Here is an 18,785-nt window from a genome sequence, read left to right on the forward strand (position 1 = left end):
AAGCCGTACACGTCGAGAGTGTTACGAAGGACGTTGTCCCAACTGTCGATGTTGGACTCACCGAGCAACTGCTCGATGTTCATTCCGACCTCCAAAGCCATGATGACGGTGAATGAGAGTAGACTGAAAAGGAAAGAAGACTTCGCTCGAAGCTGTAGATAACGACGTAAAGGAAAGGTGACGTTGACAGAAAAGGTGATGAAAGAAAGGTGAGTCGTATGAAAGGTGAGTCGTATGAAAGGTGAGTCGTATGAAAGGTGAGTCGTATGAAAGGTGAGTCGTATGGGCTAGATACAACTGTTGATGGAGGGCGCGATGCGGGGTCGACAAGAAGGCCGCGTTCGTTGATGGGCGTGCAAATCAATCAAAACACCAGGACTTTCTCCCTATAGGGTGTGCTTGAATTTGCTGTAAACCTCGTAACGAAGCGGCTCGATTGTTGACTTCGAAGATCGCGAAGCGGTTAAGGGCGCATAACCTGTGGGAAGCTGATGATATTGTGGTTGATTCCGAAAGAAAGCGCTACGGGAAGAGAAAGAAAGAAGGAAAAATACTGGTGTGGTCTGGAAGTGAAAGTGGGCCAAGTGCCAGCCAACCTTACCAGGTGGCGGCGGCCCAACAGAAAGCCAGAAGGGAGGTTTTGACAGGCCGCGCTCGAGCTGGCCGCCAAGAATATTGTGGTCAGCCGCAACTCCTGGTTGGGAAGAGCCTCGCGGGAGGCGCAGCAAAGGTGCAGCCGCTAGACCAGTCACAGCCCCTGTACGAAGCTATGTAAGTGGTGTCCAAAAAGCCATCCGACCCCAAACCTCATGACAAACATTTAAATTCTCTCTGTGTCTCTATATCTCTCCCCTGCTCTCCGTCACCACCCCTCCCAAGACGGCCTCTCCCCTCTTCCCGCCCGTTTCTCCAACCCAGCTCCCTCCAGCAAAAATGACCATCCAAATCGTCCCCGGCTTCAGCCCCACCAACCGCATCCTCCTGTACGCCAGCCTCGCCCTCTCCCCGGCGCAATTCGTCTCGGGGCTGGGCAACAACTGCCCCAGCAACCTCGGCTTCTTGGCGTACAACCTCTACACCCAGGTCCAGTGGTACCAGGCCATGACCGGCTCCTCGGACGACATCCACGCGCTGTCCCTGATCCTGCCGCACTTCAACTTCCTGTACATGCTCTCCTACCTCGGCGGCGTCAGTTCGGGAAATGTGGCCATGGGCGCCCTGCTGGGGCTTGGTACGGCTGCTGTGATTGTGCTGAACACGGTGTCGGCGTGGACGGCGTGGGCGGTGTACCAGCCGCAGGGGTACGGGGTGTATCAGTTCTTTTTCTTTGGGTGGCGGACGCTGGATGAGGGGTGGCACAAGTGGTTGTTTATGCTGTGGCAGGTTTCGGATTCCGGGCTCGCGCTCGCCGGGATGGTCGCGGCGATTGTCATTGTTGTTTGGTTGGCGGTTAAGGAGCATGTGGGGGACGGGTTTGCGAAGCGGGTTAAGTGGTGGTATACGTATGCCGCGGTGCCCGCGGGAGGGCTGGTGATGTTGTTCGTTGGCTGGCCACTTATTTTGTGGACGGAGCTCATCATCTCGCGGAACGAGCTCGAGTCGGAGACGGATATGGTCGCCGTGTGGCTGTTTGTCGCGCAGGCGGTGACCATGTTGCTTCCGAGCTGTGGCCTCAGTCTGTCGTGCTTCCGGTGCGGGCTGGGGCGTCAAAAGTCTTCTTCGGTTGTCTAAAGTAAATCGTGGACATAATAGCAGTCGGAGCTTCCCCGTGGTTAATCACTCGCTCGTAGTCGGTTCCCCGTTCCCAATTGATGATGGCTACTTTGTAGGCCGCCCTTTGATGTGACATTGGCCCCATCCCTTGGTTTATTTTCCCTCTTGGCGTGGACTTGCCTGAACGGCCTTGCCCCTACTTGGTATGATGGGCAAGCTTTGGCAAACAAACCCGCCGGGGGCTTGAGAGCAGCCCTCGGCGAAGGGGAAGGTTGTGAGATCACGAACAACGAAATCAAGCGATTGTATGAGGTTGATTGAGTGTGTGTGCTATCGAGAGGATGAGAGACTGGCGAGGCTGGAAGGCTAGAAACGGTGGGGTCTGGGCAGGGCACGGACCCACCAACAAAGGTCCCTGCTGGGATAGCGGGTCTATGGACGGGGAACTTGTTGGAGGCACGTGCACGGGTGCCATTCAGGCACACCACACACGGCCTCTCTTCCTGGCATTTTAGCCCTCCAGACCTCTCCACAGATTCTTTCTCCTTCTAGCAACTCAATACAACCATCAACTGCTTCATTTCGTTGCCTTGTGCGTCGCACAGAACTTCTTAGAAACCTCCCACCTCTGAATCAATTCAGAAGTAGATCGCTTACATTGCGTCTGTTTGCTTGTTGTTACCTTCTCTCTTGATCTGACATCTGCCGCTGAACTAATCTTGCGTCTCCCCATAACCCGATTTTTCCCGTCCTCTCGAAACCAAAACGCCAATACGCCCCGTTTCCTCTCCCCACCAACCAAGTTTGGTATCACCAATGAGAAAATTTACTTTCCAGTGCGCCTCAACCTCACCAACCCTCTTTCCTCGCGCCTCCACATCCACTCTTGCAAGGGCGCTAGGATGGATAAATCGAAGACAAAGCCTGGACTCCATCTATGACAGAAGATTTAAGGTGAGGAGGAGAAAAAGGAAAGGAACTAGATACATACGTGCACATCCGAATAAATACCCTGGTTGCACAAGCGACAGCGGGACCCACATGCGGGTCGCTGACAGAGTCTGCCAGCGCCGTTACAACTCTCCTCTCCTCGTCACTTTACTCGCTGTCTTGAATAGTCCATTGTCAGCTTGCCAAGCACGCGATGCCTTTGAATGCTAAGAATCGTTATGGAGGAGTTCGGTGCTCTTTATCGACACTCTAACTTTGACTGTTGGATTCTGTGGCATCTGACCATCCTTTGTGGTAGTAAAGCAGGAGTGCCAAACAGACGCTAGTCTTGATTGGGAAGTATGTTGTTATCCTGATTATACGCAGCATTGGAACCTCCAGAACGCGTTTCAGCAAGAGAGAGGAGATTACGATGGAGCGAGAGCGAGACGAAGTTGAATAGGGCGTTTAAGCTTTATGGTGTTTTGGGAAACAGTGATTGTAGGAAGCTAGATCACCGAGATAGTTACACTCAGTACTGTACTGCTTCTCGATCTCGATGGGCATGTACCAACAGTCTAAAAAGCTACAGGCAATATTAAGATACTCATATACTCTTAACTCCCAATGCCAAAATCACAAAAGACAAATTAAAAGATATTCCTCTGTCTATTATCCTTCCTGTGATAAGAGGCAAAGATAGGCCGTTGGCAAAGGGTGCAAATATCGGTAACTCATACCATTTGTCACAGATAAAACGAATAGGCTGAGACAAAGCTGCAGAAATGCACCTTTATTATGTTATTATGCCATAGGAAAAGTTAGGTCTTAGTACGCATGGAGCCATGCGGTCCGCACAGCTCTCCGTTTGATGATATGTCTTGGTGCACCTGTGGTAGCACGTGCCTCGGGGACGGTCACAGATATATTACTGGATCAGAAGGCCGTGGGTGGCAAGGGAGTGCTAGAAACGCAGCCGGATATTAGTGGTGTAAGGAGAGGGCGTATGAAGGTTCGGTGCTGCAGTGTGTGCGGCAAGCCTGGCCATAATGCACGCACTTGCCAGGATATTACAGAATCGTCTAAATTTAGCTGTTTCCGATGTCATTGTAGTTGGTTCCTAGTGTTAACGTAGTGCATTCGTGTGACGAACGGCAGTCTGATCTGCCTAAATGAGATAGCTGAAGGTAGTAAACTATCAGAGTCGTTCGGTGAAGCCAAAAGGTTCACAACAAGTATGCGTGCGTGATACTAGTCTCGGTGATAAAGATCAATTGACTACTGTCGAACTATCTGACAATCTGAGTTCTCCAGTCGTCCCTTTATACTCCTGGCCGTCCTGCCTGTGTGCCTGTTTTGCATGTTGGCTCACGATGCCTTCCTGCTTACCGTGAGCAATGGCTCACCGTGAGCACTCTCCTACGGTGAGCGCCCTTCCGGCCAATCCCCGTCTAGGGTTACACTCAACCATCTCTAACAGTGCTGTCGCGTCCCAAGGGCTTGGTCAGCCCCTGTGTCGCTTAAGTTCGTAACAATTCGAGGATAGTTGTTGTAGGGTAGTAGAAAATTGATCCACTTGCTCATATGATCCACCTGTCATGGGGGGCGAGCAAGCACCAATCTAAGACTTTGATTGTTGTGCGAAGAACAGGAAGAGAATCCTGTGCGCGCACGAGAACTATGTAGGACATGACAGCAGTCTGTGGACTGCTGAATGTACTGCAGCCAGACAGCTGCACTCAGCTGGCTGTACTACTGCAGCACATGTGCATGTGCACCTATATACAGGAACAGGCCAGTAATGCCTGTGACACCACCCGCTGATAATTTACGTTACCAGCTTTGCTATTTGGCACCGCAGTTTGGCACCCTGTTGAGTGCAAGGCTCGCCGCATTTTTGACATGGCGTGGTAACGTATATGTAGGATCATCTCGCCTCCATGGTAATGCACGGGCATACACTACCTTGTACGTAATGCCAACACGTCGTTATGAGCACGCAGAGTAAACGATTACCTTTCACGATGAAACTGTTGGAATGTTGGGGTTCGGGCCGAGTGAATTGTAACGGTTGAAGCATCGTAGGTATGCGCCGTTACAGCTACATAAGACCACTTGAGCGACCGAACTGCCAGCTTCGGTTACTTGTATCCTTCTGTAGGACCATGGTCTAGTTAGTGTAGTGGTCTGCCACCGCCGTGACATGAATGACCGATTAGTCGTGTGTATATAAGGACTGGGAACTTCCCTAATCTGTTCGGTACCTCAATCAAGCAATAACTCTTATCCAACATCATACAGTTTACGTGTATAACGGTGCCTACCTTTAACAGAAACGGCCTAGGAGAACAGCTGTCCATCAGCACGGGGGGATGAGAGGCGAGGGAGAGTAACGAAATTTGACATGCCTTGAATAAGAGTCATTGCGTTCTTCTCGGCCTGCCGGAAACCAACACCAAAACATAACTTGTGTCCGGACTTGCATGACATTTTGGCGTCACATGACAGCTCGGGCTCCTGCGGCATGATTTTTGATGATGACAAGCCAAAGAAGAAGCGGCCACCAATCGATTCTACCGTGCCGCTCAAGAACGCTGTCGATTTCGATCCCATCCCGACCGAAATCTCTGCCCATCGACTTCCAAGCCTTGAGTGAACAGCTCTTGTATCTGGGGCGGCAGAAGCGGATCAGATCTCTCTTCGGGTAAGACAGGCCGGGCTGGTTCAGGTCTCAGACGAGCAGGGTCCATTTCTCTGTAAGTCCAGGAGCGGGTGATCGGGTACAGTTTGATCAGGGGCACCGCGAAGTTTACGCATCTGGCTCTGCGAGGCTCGGGCAGGGTAGGCACGGCTGGTAACTGTTTCTCAATTTCTGGTGTTACGGGTAGCGTAGGGGGCAAGATCTCAGGAGTTATGGGTTGTTCGAAGTTGTCTATCTTGAATACTACTTTACTCTGGTGTAGCAGGCGCTCATCCCCTTCCTTGGGCACTGACCTCCTGGTTAGAGTATCGGGCTTCGCTCCTTGCTTCCCTGGGCGGTATATGATCTTGAAATTAAAACGGGACAAAAATTCAGACCAACGGGCTTGTCTTCAGTTTAGCAGCTTCGTCGTGGTGAAGTATTCCAGGTTGCGGTGATCGGTAATAACCTTGATCGGAGAGCTCGTCTCCTCTAGTTCGGGTCTTTATTCTTTAAAACAACGGATAATCGCTGACAGCTCCTTGCCATAGATCTCCTAATTACACTCCCTAACTGAATGCTTCTTGAAGAAGGCGGCGGGCCTTAAAATGCTGTCGTCCTCGTACTGGGATAACATCCCAGCAGACACATAATCGGACGCATTGGTCTCCAGAATCACTTCTTTTTCCCAGTCGAAAGGGGCCAGGACAGGAGCAGTGGTAAATGCGTGCTTTAATCCGTCGAATGCTCTCTGCCACTGGTCTGTCTATATGAATCGGGTTCCCTTCTTTGTCAAGGACACAAATTTAACCAGTTCTAATGCAAAAACTCGCTATAACTCAACAATCTCGACTCAATCAACCCCTGCCTTGACTTCTAGCCCAACATCCTTTAGTGATGTTTCTTTGAATACAATATTATACTTACCTATTGTATCTTCAAGCTATTCTAATCGGCCTAGAACGAAGACGTGGGGTTGTAGCCTTATCCGAGCAAGGGAAGTGTATACAAAGGCAATTCGTGCGGCAGTAGCCTACGGAGCGTCAGCGTACCACACGCCAACTGTGACAAGGGCAGTATTCTGGGCTTGGAACAGTAGTTCAATTCAGCTGATAAACTACTTTGGTCTTGAAGGCCTTGTTGATCCTTTCAAGCCTTTCCAATTGGGCTAGGCTCAATAACCTTCTTATACTAAAGCCTTCCTTCCTCCTATTGAGTACGTATATAAATCTGGCTACTTTATCTAGCCGTAAGGCTATAAGGTATGTAATAAGCAGTGAGCTATTGAGGGCTTATATATAGATATATATAGGGATCGTCTAAATGCCTTCCTCTAATATTTTCTCGTCGTTTAGCACTGGCGTTATCGCCGATACCATCCTATCGCAATAGTTGGTTCTGAACTATAGTCTTCGTAATAGCTTACTAAGCGAACTATTTTAGTATACGCTAGCGTAAGGGGTTTGACAAATTAAAGGGAACTTTAGTTTATTTAATAGATATACTATTAGCTAGAATACGCTATTAGGAATAAGGGGATTTAGAGATCCCAATTAAATTATACCGTAGCCGGTCCTAAATATTTAAAGTATTTATACAAGGTTGGGATAATTTCGGTAAAGTTGGTAGGATTAGGTTATATAATACGGTTCTATAGGAATTATACTATTAGGTCGGGGTATTAAATAATTAAATTAGGGTTAAGGTTAGAATATCCGTATAATATTAGTTCCCTCTTTTTTAAGGTTCGCTTTAAACCAGTAGGGTTAATAATATTAGTTTATAATATTAAAACGTTTAGAGCTTTAGAGACGTAGAGATTATAGGGCTTGTTTGGCTATCGTTTATAGAAGGTAATAACCTATTTTTTAATTCTATTAATAAAGAAGTATTCTTATAGTTCTTAAATATTATTTAAAATTGCCTCACCTTCTTATTTAATTTAATAAAGTACTTTGGCTTTAATTACTATAAAATTTACAATTTTTTTTATTTTATAGTCTTCCGATTTAATTAGGGTTACTATACGTAGGATTTAGTTAGGGTTAAAGGCTATTTAATTATTAGTATGATAAGGTTTTAAGAGGGAGATATAAAAGGAATTGTAAATTCGTTATATTTTCGGTAGGGCTAATTAGATAACGGTAGGGGATATTATTTAAATAATTTTAAAAGGATTATAGAATTTTTTATTAAGCTTTTAGGTAGGGTATTTAATTTTAATATATTTATTATTTAATATAATTAATTATCCTACTTTATAGACCGGTACTTCTATTTATTTTTTATCCGCCTACTCCTTTATTTTTTAACGGGCGTAATTAAAATTCTTTTGGGCGTATTTGTAAATTTCAGTTATTTAGTAAGTATATAAATAATTTGTAGGGTTATAGGAAGCGCTATTAGGGGGGTTGTATAAAGTAGAATAATAATTGTAATTACTATAGAATAGGGAAATATTAATTAATAATAAGATGGTATTATTATATATAAATTCGGTAGTAGTTAATAGATCTTCCTAATTATTTATTTTGTAGTTAATAAAGGTACGAAGGTATATTTCGAAGATTTAGTTGAACTATTCAGTTTGGCCATTAATCTAGGGATGGAATATTGTATTTATATAGTTTTTAATATTAATAAACTTTAGGAAATTCTTTTAAATTTTGGTTATAAACCGGGAATCGTAATTAAAAATAATATTTAAGGGTACGCTATATAATTATTAATGTAAATAGGTAAAGATTATAATAAAATTTTCTATTTTTTTCTCCCTTATTTTAAAAGGGATAAAGTAAACTATTTTAGTAAAGGGATTTATTATAACCTAAATAGAATTATAATTATTAGAAAGGGGTAGATTTATAATAAAATCTAGTACTACTATTCTTTAAAGGGCGTAATAAAGCTCTATAGGCTGTAAAAAATTGTAGGGGGAATAGCGAGGGGGCTTATTTTATTAATATTCGTAGTATCTACGAACGTATTCTCGAACCGATTCCTCTATTTTAGGCTATTAAAAGTTTTTTATAATTAATTCTATAGTTTTATCTATTTTTATATACTTAATAACCTTAGTATTATATTTTGAATTAATAATTTTATATTATAGATTAGTAGGAATTTAAAGGTGGTTCTTTCGGTATAAGAGATTATTAAATTTTTTGAAATCCTTCTCTCTATCCTTCTAGAATTATTCTATATAAATAGGGTCATTAATTCTAACTTTTTTAAATTATTTAATAAATTTATTATTCCAATAGGGCATTAATAGATTATAGAATTTCTCTTTTAATAAAAGGAAATAGGGACTATTAGTTCTAAACGAACTTTCAAAATAGGAGAAGTATTTTTCTTATAGGATTATTGTAATTAATTAGTCTTTATTTCCCTCCTTTTCGGGTTTGAAACTTTCTTATTGTAAAAGGGTATTCGCTTTACTATTAAAATAGTTAGGTCGGTAATTAATAATAAATTAAAAATTAGCGAATTATATTATTTAGCGGGCCTATTAGCGATTTAGAACTTTAGTATAAGTAAAATAAACTAGATTTTAGTAGTTAGAAAAGATTTTAATCTTATATTTAATTTCTTCAAGGTAGATCCTCCATTATTCGAAACTATCGACGATAATTAAAAGCTCTTTAGTATAAATTTTATAATTTATTTCAATTAGCGATATTTTTTGGGAGTAGAAGGCGATAGGGTAAATTTTATTATCCTCCTTCTTTTAGGAAAGTACAATTCTAATCCTAAAATCCGATATATTTATTTTTATAATAGTTGGTTCTATAGGGTTAAAATAGGTCAGAATAGGTATTTTAATAAACGTACGCTTAAAATTATTAAAGGTTATAGTTATTTCCTTAATTAATTTCTAAATTTTTTAATTTAGCGTATTACTCTTTAAAATAATTTAAGCTAGCGTTAAGAATCTTTTAATAAATTTCTTATAGAAGTTAATAAACCCTAAGAAGGATTATAATTCTTTTAAAGTTTATAGAAGCTCCTAGGCTAAAATTACTTTTACTTTATTATTAATTATTCCAATACTTTGTAGAAAAATAATATAGCTTAGGAATTTAATTTCCTAAATTCCTTAGTTATACTTTTAGGGGGCGACGGCGAAGTGGTTATTTATTAAGCGCTTTAAGACTTTTAGAACGAGGCGATTATATTCTTTTTCTATATTAGTATATATTAGAATTGATTAGATTTATAAAAAGGTAATTTATTATAGTTTAGAAGGTAGAAGGAGCGTTAATTAAGCTTATAGGTATAATAATATATTTAAAGAGCCCGTATTTGTATCGGAACGCGGTTTTTTATTTATATCCTTCAGCTATTCTTATTAGGAAGAATCCCGATTTAAAATTAATTTTAGTATAAAATTGAACTATTTTAAAGGTATATTAAAGTTTTATAATAAGGGGTATTAAATATTGGACGGGAACTATTATTCGGTTAAGGGCTCAGTAATCGATAATAGATTTAAAGGGATCGTCGGAATTTTTTTTAATTATAAATATAAGGGGGGCGCTATACGAGGTAATAAATTTCCTAATTCTACCGGATTTTAGTATTTTATTAAGCTAGGGTTTGAGAGTATTAAATTTCCTACTATTTATTACAAAGACGGGGCCTTAAGGCGGGGTTTATCTATTAATAATATTAATTTTATAATTTTATAATTAATAATTTAGTATCTGTATAGCTATTACTTTACTTATAATAGGGATATAAGTACGGAATTTATTTAAAACGGCGGTAATAATAGCGTTAATTTTAATCTAAATATTAGCGATAATTATAGTAGGTAGAAGCCCGAGGATAATAGAATTAATATAATTCTTCTAATAGTAATTTAAAGCGAATTTGATTTTTTAGGTTTTATTAAAGAAGAAAGCGGGCTCGTACTATTAGAACTATTAATAAGGGAGGATAATATTATATTTATTATTTATTATAGAGAATTCGAAATTGAAACGGGTATAATAATTTTCCTAGTGCTATAGTACAATTATTTCAATATAATACCAGCCGCCTATTGTATCGATTACTACGTTGAATCCCGTAAGGGTATAAATATTAATTCGTTTAATTAGAGGAAGTTTTTAAACGCGGGCTTAATAGAGGGATATAATTGGGATTGAATTTCCTAGGTTTAAAAGGATTCGAATTAGGTGTTCCTTATTATTATAAATTAGAATTATATAAATAATAGAGTGTAGCCCGGAATAAGGTTTTAAATAAAGTTTTTTACGAGGTTATTAGTTATTATCGTTAAAATTTAGCCTTTTGAAGGTATAAACGACGGAGTTAATTGAATTAGTACTAAAGTAAGGTTAAAGTAATTTATATAATACTTTATAATAATTATTCAAAAATCCGAATTAGAGTTTTAATTTATATTTATAATTTATATAATTCTAGTAATAGCGGCTATTTTAGCTTTCTTAAATTAGGATTTGTTATTAGCAATATTCTTAGTTCCCTCTTCTTTACAGTCATTATTTTTACGTTTGGCGGAGACGGTAGCCATTTAAAGCTATTATTATTCTTTAGGCTAGGGTAAATCCTTACTATTATTATCCTTCTTTACAAAATATTCTATAATATAATAATTATTATAATTATAGTACTAGTAGGAGATTCGATCCTGTTTACGGTAATTAATATTTATTTAGTTAATACTTTTTAATATATTGCGAACTAAAGGCTATTTTTTCTTTTTAATTGAGTAATTAGATTATTTTAAGGATTAATTTCGGTCGGAAGGGGAGTATATATCCTTATAGTATTAACCTAATTTCGAAGGCTCCGTCTTTAAAGTAGGCGCGTCTTTTCCTATATATTCTAAATCCTAAAGTATATTCTTATAAATTCTATTAACTTCTTAAATAGTAGTAAGGAATTCTTTATTAGCATTTGGTACTTTACTTCAATTTTAGTAAATTATTTTTATAATCTTTAAGGGTAAGTTATAGTAAATATAATTATAGAAGGACGTTTTAAACTACCGGATTACTTCGTTAAAATTAGTAAGGGTTATAATATAATACATAATATCGCCCTTATATTTAAATTCGTTTATTTTTTTTAGGTTCTAATATTATTTTAATATATTAATAAAGTAATTTCGAATAGTTTCAGCGTATTTAATTTAGAAGTCAGTAAACCGGATGCTTTTAATTGTATAGATTTATTATTAGTATTAGAGCTAAGTATCGTCCCTAAAGTAGGATCCTACTTAATTAATCTAATAGGTATTTGAAGTGAAGTTAGTATAATAAACGTCAATATACATCTCGATTTAGTACTACTAAGCGTAAAACTTCAATAAATTTTAATTATTATAGAAAGTAAGCTTATTAAATTAAAGGGACGTTATATTAATAGTAATAGTATTTCTTAACGAATTAAGGAAATCGGCGGTTTATTTTCGTTTAGAATTATTAGGGAGCCCTATAAAGTAGGGTCTCCTAGGGGGTCTTAGGGGTCCTTGCCCGGATTTATAGCCGGAGTTAATAATAGCGGCCTCGAAAGGGGATATTCTAGTAGCTTTATATTAAATTATTACTTCCCTAATTTATTATTGAGTTTGGGTTCGGAGAATAGTATTATTTCCTAATAAGGAGGAGGTCGGGTTCGATCGAAAGGCGGAATTTAAGTATAAAAGGGGTTGTATTATAGTGTAATATTCAAAGATATATATAATTAAAGTAACGGATACAGCCTTGGGGGTAAATTAACCAGTTTATTTAAGGGTATTCTAAATATTAACGGCGAATTGGGCGATTTATTCCTTTAAATTCTTAATTTAGCTAGGGTCGACCTACTTATTAAGGAGGTCGTTAACTTTAAAATTAAGGGTATTAACTTAAGCTTCTTTATAGCCGGCCTATTCTTTAATATAATTTAAAAGGGGTTAATAATGGGTAGTTTTTCTATAAAGGGATTTAATAGCCTATTACTATTTAATAAATTTATTTCGAAGTTAAATAATAATTTTCTAGCGTTTTTCATCCTTTTTACTATATTAAGTAATAGCAGTCTGAACTTTTAATACGAAACGGGAATTAATTTATTAAATTTACTACTTTAGGCAGGCGATTTAAATTTAGGAGGCTTCTATACCTTTTATAAAGAAGTTTATAATAAGGGAATAATTATAGTATAAAATTTCGTACTATTTTTTAATATTAGAAAAGACTTTAGTATATTCCTTATCGACGGATATAGTAATTTTACGGAGTTAGGTATAAATATAATCTAATTAGTTATAAAACGTAATGAATTAAGTAGGGGGGTCCGTAATTTAAATAGTACTAGAGGGGATAGTATTATTAGTATTGCTTATAACGGTATTAAAATCTCCCGGCTAATAGAATATAAGGGAGGAATTCTTAATAGACTTTATAGGATAATTTTTAGGGGATATTATAATAAGTAAAGAATTTAATAGTAGGGTAGTTTGAGAGGGAAATAATTTATTTATAATAAGGGTAGTATTTTAGGTTTAAGATAGTAGTTTAATTTAATTAATAAATTATTTTGGTTTTAAAGGCCTTATTAATCCTTTTAAACCTTTCTAATTAAATTAGATTTAATAGTTTTCTTATATTAAAAATTTCCTTCCTCTTATTGAATATATATATAAATCTAACTATCTTATTTAACTATAAGGTTATAAGGTATTTAATAAACAGTGAATTATCGAGGGCTTATATATAAATATATATAGGGATCGTTTGAATGCCTTCCTCTAATATTTTTTCATTATTTAATATTAGCGTCGTTGCCGATACTGCCCTATTATAACGGTTGGTTTTAAACTATAGTTTTTGTAATAGTTTGCTAAGCGAGCTACTTTAGTGTACGTTAGTATAAAGGGTCTAATAAATTAAGAGGAGCCCTAGTTTGTTCGGTAAATGTACTATTAGTTAAAATACGCCGTTGGGAATGAAGGGATTTAGGGATCCCAGCTAAGTTGTACCGTAGCTGGTCCTAGATGCCTAAAGTATTTATACGAGGCTGGGATAACTTTGGTAAGGCTAGTAGAATTGGGTTATATAATGCGGCTCTGCGGGAGCCGTGCTGTCGGGTCGGGGTACCGAATGGCTGGATCAGGGTTAGGGTTAGAATGTCCGTGTGACACCAACGGAGCCGCTTGGGGAACCACGTGGTCTCGCAAAAACTCTTGCAACGACCCAGACTAACTGCTTGAAAGTAGTCTCTAGCGCTTACAAGGCTGCGTCTACGTTTAGTGTGGAAACGGAGACCTTCTGTCCACCCCTCAACCTCTACTTCAACAAGAGGGTTAGAGCGTTCAAGGAGCGACTCGCCCGCTCACCGGTAGCGGCCTTCGTTAGAGGGACGCCAGCCTGGGTGGCGGCAGAGTTACGGGGTAGAAGGGGAGGTAGACAACTACAGCCGTCCCCGGTCAGCAGCTGTAACGAACGGCAGTCTGATCTGCCTAAATGGGATAGCTGAAGGTAAAGACTATTAAAAGACGTTCGGTGAAGCCAAAAGGTTCACAACAAGTAAGGTAGCATTATACTTGTCTCGATAATAATAATCAATTAACTACTGCAGAACTATCTAGTGTCGAGGATTCTCGGGGTTCTTATACGTGCCCTGTCCGTCCATATAGACTGGCTCACTAGCGATGGCTCACTCGTCGTGAGCTGGCTCACCGTGAGCCTTGCCCGTGAGCCCTCCTTGTCTGATCCTGGTGTCGGACCTTGCAATGGTTACATTGCCCAGCCTTCGCTTACCGGTGGCTTGGCTAGCCCGTGTTATTCGCTTAGTTCGTAACAGCAGCCGGGCGAAGGCTGAGTGGGCTGAGCGATGGGCCCCTAAAGAAGACATCCCTAAAGAAGACATCCCGATACCGCAGGGAGAGGCGAGAGAGCCCACGCCGGGCGAAAAGGAGCGGTGGTTGGAGGCGACTCGGTGTTACGATCCAATTAGGGATTACTTATATAAGCAGACTAGATAGGCCAATTAGGAGCGCGCTGCAGTATCGGCGCGGCGACCCCCTTGTTGTTGTTATTATTGTTATTTTTAACGTCTACTTCCGCCTCCCTTAGGGCATAAGACGTGCTATATCGGTGAGTCTAGCGTACAAAATTATAAGTAGTATCCTAATTGTCTACTAAGACTATTACCCCGAGGGCAACCCGAGGCCTATTGTTAGTATAAATTACGTATTGCCTATAATATAAACGCGGCCCAACACTTCCAGTCTAATCGCCCAATGAGCGAGCTGCCAGTGCTTGGCGAGACCTGTATAACAAAGGAAAAGACATAAGAAAGGGCAAAATCACTCCTTCCCGTTCTCTCTCTTACTCTCCTCCTCCCGTAAAGCCTCCTCCCGTCTCCTTATACGGTGAACTAGCTTGTCCAAGTCTACTGTAAACTTCTTAATATCGTAGCCGTGGCCAACTTCTACCTTATAGGCTAGTAGCCCTCTTGGAGGGCGTTTTGTAGTAGTTAGAGCGGCGGACTGCGTCGTCGGAGGACGTATATTCGCTCAACTAGATTATTATTATATCCCTATTAATTGAAGGCTGGTTCTAATTAATACTATTGGAATTCTCGGAGTTGGAGGGGGCGGAACTATAGTTGGGCAGTTCGTTGGAAAATATAATAGTATTTTTCTAATTACTAGGGGGAGTAGGGCGGTTATATATTTTAGAGAAAAGGTTACTACTATTGTAGTAAATTTACTACCATTATTAAGGAGTCGGGCGGATAACGGTATTTCTTTAACGTTTTAAATATATAGGATACTTAGTATAAGTAAACTTAAAAGGGCTATAGTAATTAGTATATTAAATATAATAGTTATATTTACTATAAATAGTATATTTGTATTATAGGTATTTTGTAGCGTAAGTACACCCTTTATAATTATATTACTCTAAGTATTTTATATATTAGTTTAATAGGTAGCGTTTTTAAATAAGGTAACTAATATTATTAATATTAAAAAGATAAAAAGGAGAAATAGGCCTTTTAAAGGAGATAAACTAAATTATATAAATTCTATTAGGATAATAATATTAAGAAGAATAAAAGGTAATAAACTTTGAATTAATTTAGAATAGGATTTTATCTTTAATAATAATAATACTACTAATAGGGATAGTACCGAATTGTATTGTTATAAGTATATTCTAAATAGTGTAAATAACCTATTTCTTAAATACTTTAATTTGAATACAGCTAAAACGGGTACTAATTCTATTTTTATAAATTAAGAGAGTCTAATAAATAGTATTATCTTTAAATATAAGGGCAAAACTAGAAGGAACTTTATAATAACTAAAAATATTAGTAAGAGTGAGGCGGAGAAGAAATTAAACCTCTTTACGAATAATAAAAGTAATATTATTAGTAAAAGGGAAATCCTTATTAAATTATAGGAAGATACGGCCGTTACTTTAGGGTATAGGAGGCGGGGCAGCCTTACGGATAGGGTTAGAGTGGGGAGTAGAGCGGGAGGCTAAGGCGGAGTTTATACTCTTAGCGGCTATTTCTACGAATATAACGGGTCCTTTACCTATTGGGGTAGTAGTATTTAGGGTAAATAGGGTTAGGAATATAGAGCTTTTCTGTAGGGCGGCGGTTATAATTCGTACGAAGTATTTGGCTTCGCGGGCGTAAGTAGGTGAAATAATAGAGAAGCAGGCGAATTTAGAATCGAGGAAAATAGTAAAGGAGTAGTAGAATTCCGCTTTTGTAAGAGCTTCGGAAATAAAGGTCTCGGCGATAGACGAGATGGGTCTAATAGTAATAGTTATAGTAATAATATAGGTATAACGGACTTCCTCGTCTGCAGTCCGGGCTCTTTTAGCCGACTGCGCCGTCGTAGAGGGCGGGGGCGGGGGCGGGACGTAAAAAATGTCTGGCAAAGGAATAATTAGTATTATAGCCGGCAGCGGTAGTTTAAGGGCCCTAGAGGGCGAAGGCGTAGATATTTCATTACTACGGTTGTTAAAATATCGATTGTAAAAATAGCAATTTAGGTAGTATTAAGAATTCTGCGGGCAACCAAGCGTTAAAACTAACACTTAGTGCTAAGACTTTTGGTTGTAGGAGGAAGATAGCGGCCCCCTTATAAAGACTAGTATATATAAAATAGCCTTCCTAGGCCTCTTATATTATAGCTCTTTAGTAAGTAACTAACTAATACAATTGACTAGTACTTTTCGGCTACTACTACTATTACTACTCTTTATTCCCAACGATATACTCTTATGCTTGTAACGGTCCGTTACACTCGGAGGGAGTAGATAGCGAGGTAGTACGTTAGGGTAGCCGAAGCGACAAGGAAAAGGAAGAAGTTAAGTGCCGTAGGGGTGCGTGTGCTGTTCGATAGGACTACGCTATAGTACTATATATAGCTTAGTATAGATACGAAGTTATCCTTGTACGACCTTTCGAAGGCTATAAGCTCACTCCTAGTACAAATTAGGACGGGTAAAATAGGCTTACGGGCGTTCCTCTTTAAAAAGAGAGTACCGGAGGTAACAACGCCGTACTGCTAGTGCGGGTTAGCGAAGGAGATATTTAAATATATTGTTTTAGAATATAGGGGAACGGAAGCTAGGAGGAATAATACAATTAAGTTATTCTGTCCCTATTTTAATAGGCATTCCTTATTAATAACAACTCCTATTTGCCTATTACAACTATAAACATCCGACGTATATATAAACCACGAAGCAAGGTTATTAATTTGGATATTCTCCCCTTCTCCCTTATATTTAGGATAATTGAATAGCTTATCAATCTTGTAATACTTATTTATATACCTTAAAAAACTATTTCCTATATAGAACAATTAGCCGCATTTTATACAAGGAGCGGATTTAGACTTGGTAATTATAACCGTTAGTTTGGGTTTAATAATAGGTTTAATAAAGAGATCTAGAGTATTAATTGAACTACGTACTCTTTTAATATAGTTATTCTACTCTAATACCCTCTCGATTCTATATTCTTTCTTTCCTTACTACTAATATTCAGGGTATAAGAAAGGTTCAAAGGTTGTTACTGTAAAATGGACGCTCCAATAGTATCTACTAAGGTTATATCAATAAGTAAAACTTTATTAGTAGAGAAAACATATAAAGAGCGTAGAAGCTATTTCCTTATATAGCGTATATAGTCAGCTAGAAAGCTCCTACAAATAGTGATAGACTTTTTCTTATTTTAATATACGCTAAATTAAATCTTATAAGCCTCTTTTTATATTAATTATAATATATTTACAATAAATTTAAAAAGCGTTAATATACAATATTAAAGAAAATAGTAAGATAATAAAGTATAAACCTATTCTATAAATACTACGCGCGTTCTTACTAGGCTTTAGTCTTCTTATAAAGCGAACGCTTATATATTATTACTATAAATTCGTTAACGTTAGTAAATATTCTTCTTTTTTATTCTTCGACGTCGAGGATAGTCGGTAGTATTGGCGGTTCTTATAGCTCTATCCTTTTATATTATATATAAATAGAATATAATTGGTACTGTAAGATTCGAATAATACCCTCTCAAACTATAATAGCTAATAGATTCAATATAATTAAAAGGAGAAATTTATTAGAAAATTTGGAAGGGGGGTTTTATCTAAAAAAACTAATACAACCCTTATAATATAGAAGTTGTAATTTATATAGTAGAATCAATTAGGAAGAATGGATATATAGTAAATATAATGAGAATGGGATAAAAGTATGTTTGTTTGGTTCGGTCAGGAATTTAAGAGTAGAGACGCAATATATATCTTAAGGCCCTTTTAACTTGCTTAAAGTAATATACGTATAGAGAAGAGTATTTACTAAAGCCAACTACACCTCCCAAAAGCTAACTACACTTCCTAATTAGAAGTATTAAATATATAGAGTAGGAGTTAAGGGTAATAGTAGGAGTAAGTACCTTGTATAGTGTATGTGTAAGATTACAAACTAATAAAAGCAAGCGTGTATATAGTTAATTAATATATATATTCTATAGAGAGGATAAGAGACTAGCGGGTTTGGAAGGCTAGATAGTAATAGTCTAGGTAGGGTACGGACCTACTAATAGTATGCCTAGCCTACTCAGCTGGGCTTGGCGTAAGTGGAACGGTGCACTCGACGGCGAAGGTAATAGAAAAACGGTTCTAGAAATGGGGGCGGCGTTTTTAGCTAAGTTATTTAAAAAACGGCTCCTATAGATAGTCTTCCAATATATCTTCTTACGCAAAAGAGTGGCAAGGGTAGAAAAGTATATATTTAGTTATATATAGGGGGTAGAAAATAGAACCCCCAGCTCCCGAGTTACTAATAATCCCCTTCCGTTTGAAACGGACTAAGAATGCTAATTAATAAGACTTACTTTTTTCTATACTTTAATTCGCGAGAAACTTTTTAGTGAATTTTAACTTTAATAACGGGTTACTCGC

At 38.3% G+C, this 18,785-nt stretch overlaps 3 protein-coding genes across 3 annotated transcripts; 2 read left to right on the forward strand and 1 right to left on the reverse strand.

The window, feature by feature from the left end:
• Nucleotides 1–807: 807 nt before the first annotated feature.
• NEUTE1DRAFT_83238 (uncharacterized protein) lies at nt 808–1,753 on the forward strand (the record flags this gene model as incomplete). The annotated part of the gene is made up of 1 exon (XM_009853514.1): nt 808–1,753. The coding sequence occupies one exon, from the start codon at nt 934–936 to the stop codon at nt 1,729–1,731; it is 798 nt and encodes a 265-aa protein (XP_009851816.1).
• A 667-nt stretch (nt 1,754–2,420) lies between these two features.
• Nucleotides 2,421–2,653, reverse strand: NEUTE1DRAFT_117234 (uncharacterized protein; the record flags this gene model as incomplete). The annotated part of the gene is made up of 1 exon (XM_009853515.1): nt 2,421–2,653. The coding sequence occupies one exon, from the start codon at nt 2,646–2,648 to the stop codon at nt 2,427–2,429; it is 222 nt and encodes a 73-aa protein (XP_009851817.1).
• An 11,419-nt stretch (nt 2,654–14,072) lies between these two features.
• Nucleotides 14,073–16,805, forward strand: NEUTE1DRAFT_110752 (uncharacterized protein; the record flags this gene model as incomplete). Its single annotated transcript, XM_009853516.1, has 13 exons — nt 14,073–14,280; nt 14,416–14,436; nt 14,486–14,517; nt 15,208–15,219; nt 15,277–15,294; nt 15,381–15,406; nt 15,477–15,497; nt 15,666–15,712; nt 15,754–15,776; nt 15,949–15,990; nt 16,498–16,504; nt 16,534–16,634; nt 16,740–16,805. The coding sequence occupies 13 exons, from the start codon at nt 14,073–14,075 to the stop codon at nt 16,803–16,805; spliced, it is 624 nt and encodes a 207-aa protein (XP_009851818.1).
• Nucleotides 16,806–18,785: the final 1,980 nt, after the last annotated feature.

The sequence above is a fragment of the Neurospora tetrasperma genome, assembly GCF_000213175.1.
Source record: "Neurospora tetrasperma FGSC 2508 unplaced genomic scaffold NEUTE1scaffold_4, whole genome shotgun sequence".
NCBI classification, from domain to species: domain Eukaryota; kingdom Fungi; phylum Ascomycota; class Sordariomycetes; order Sordariales; family Sordariaceae; genus Neurospora; species Neurospora tetrasperma.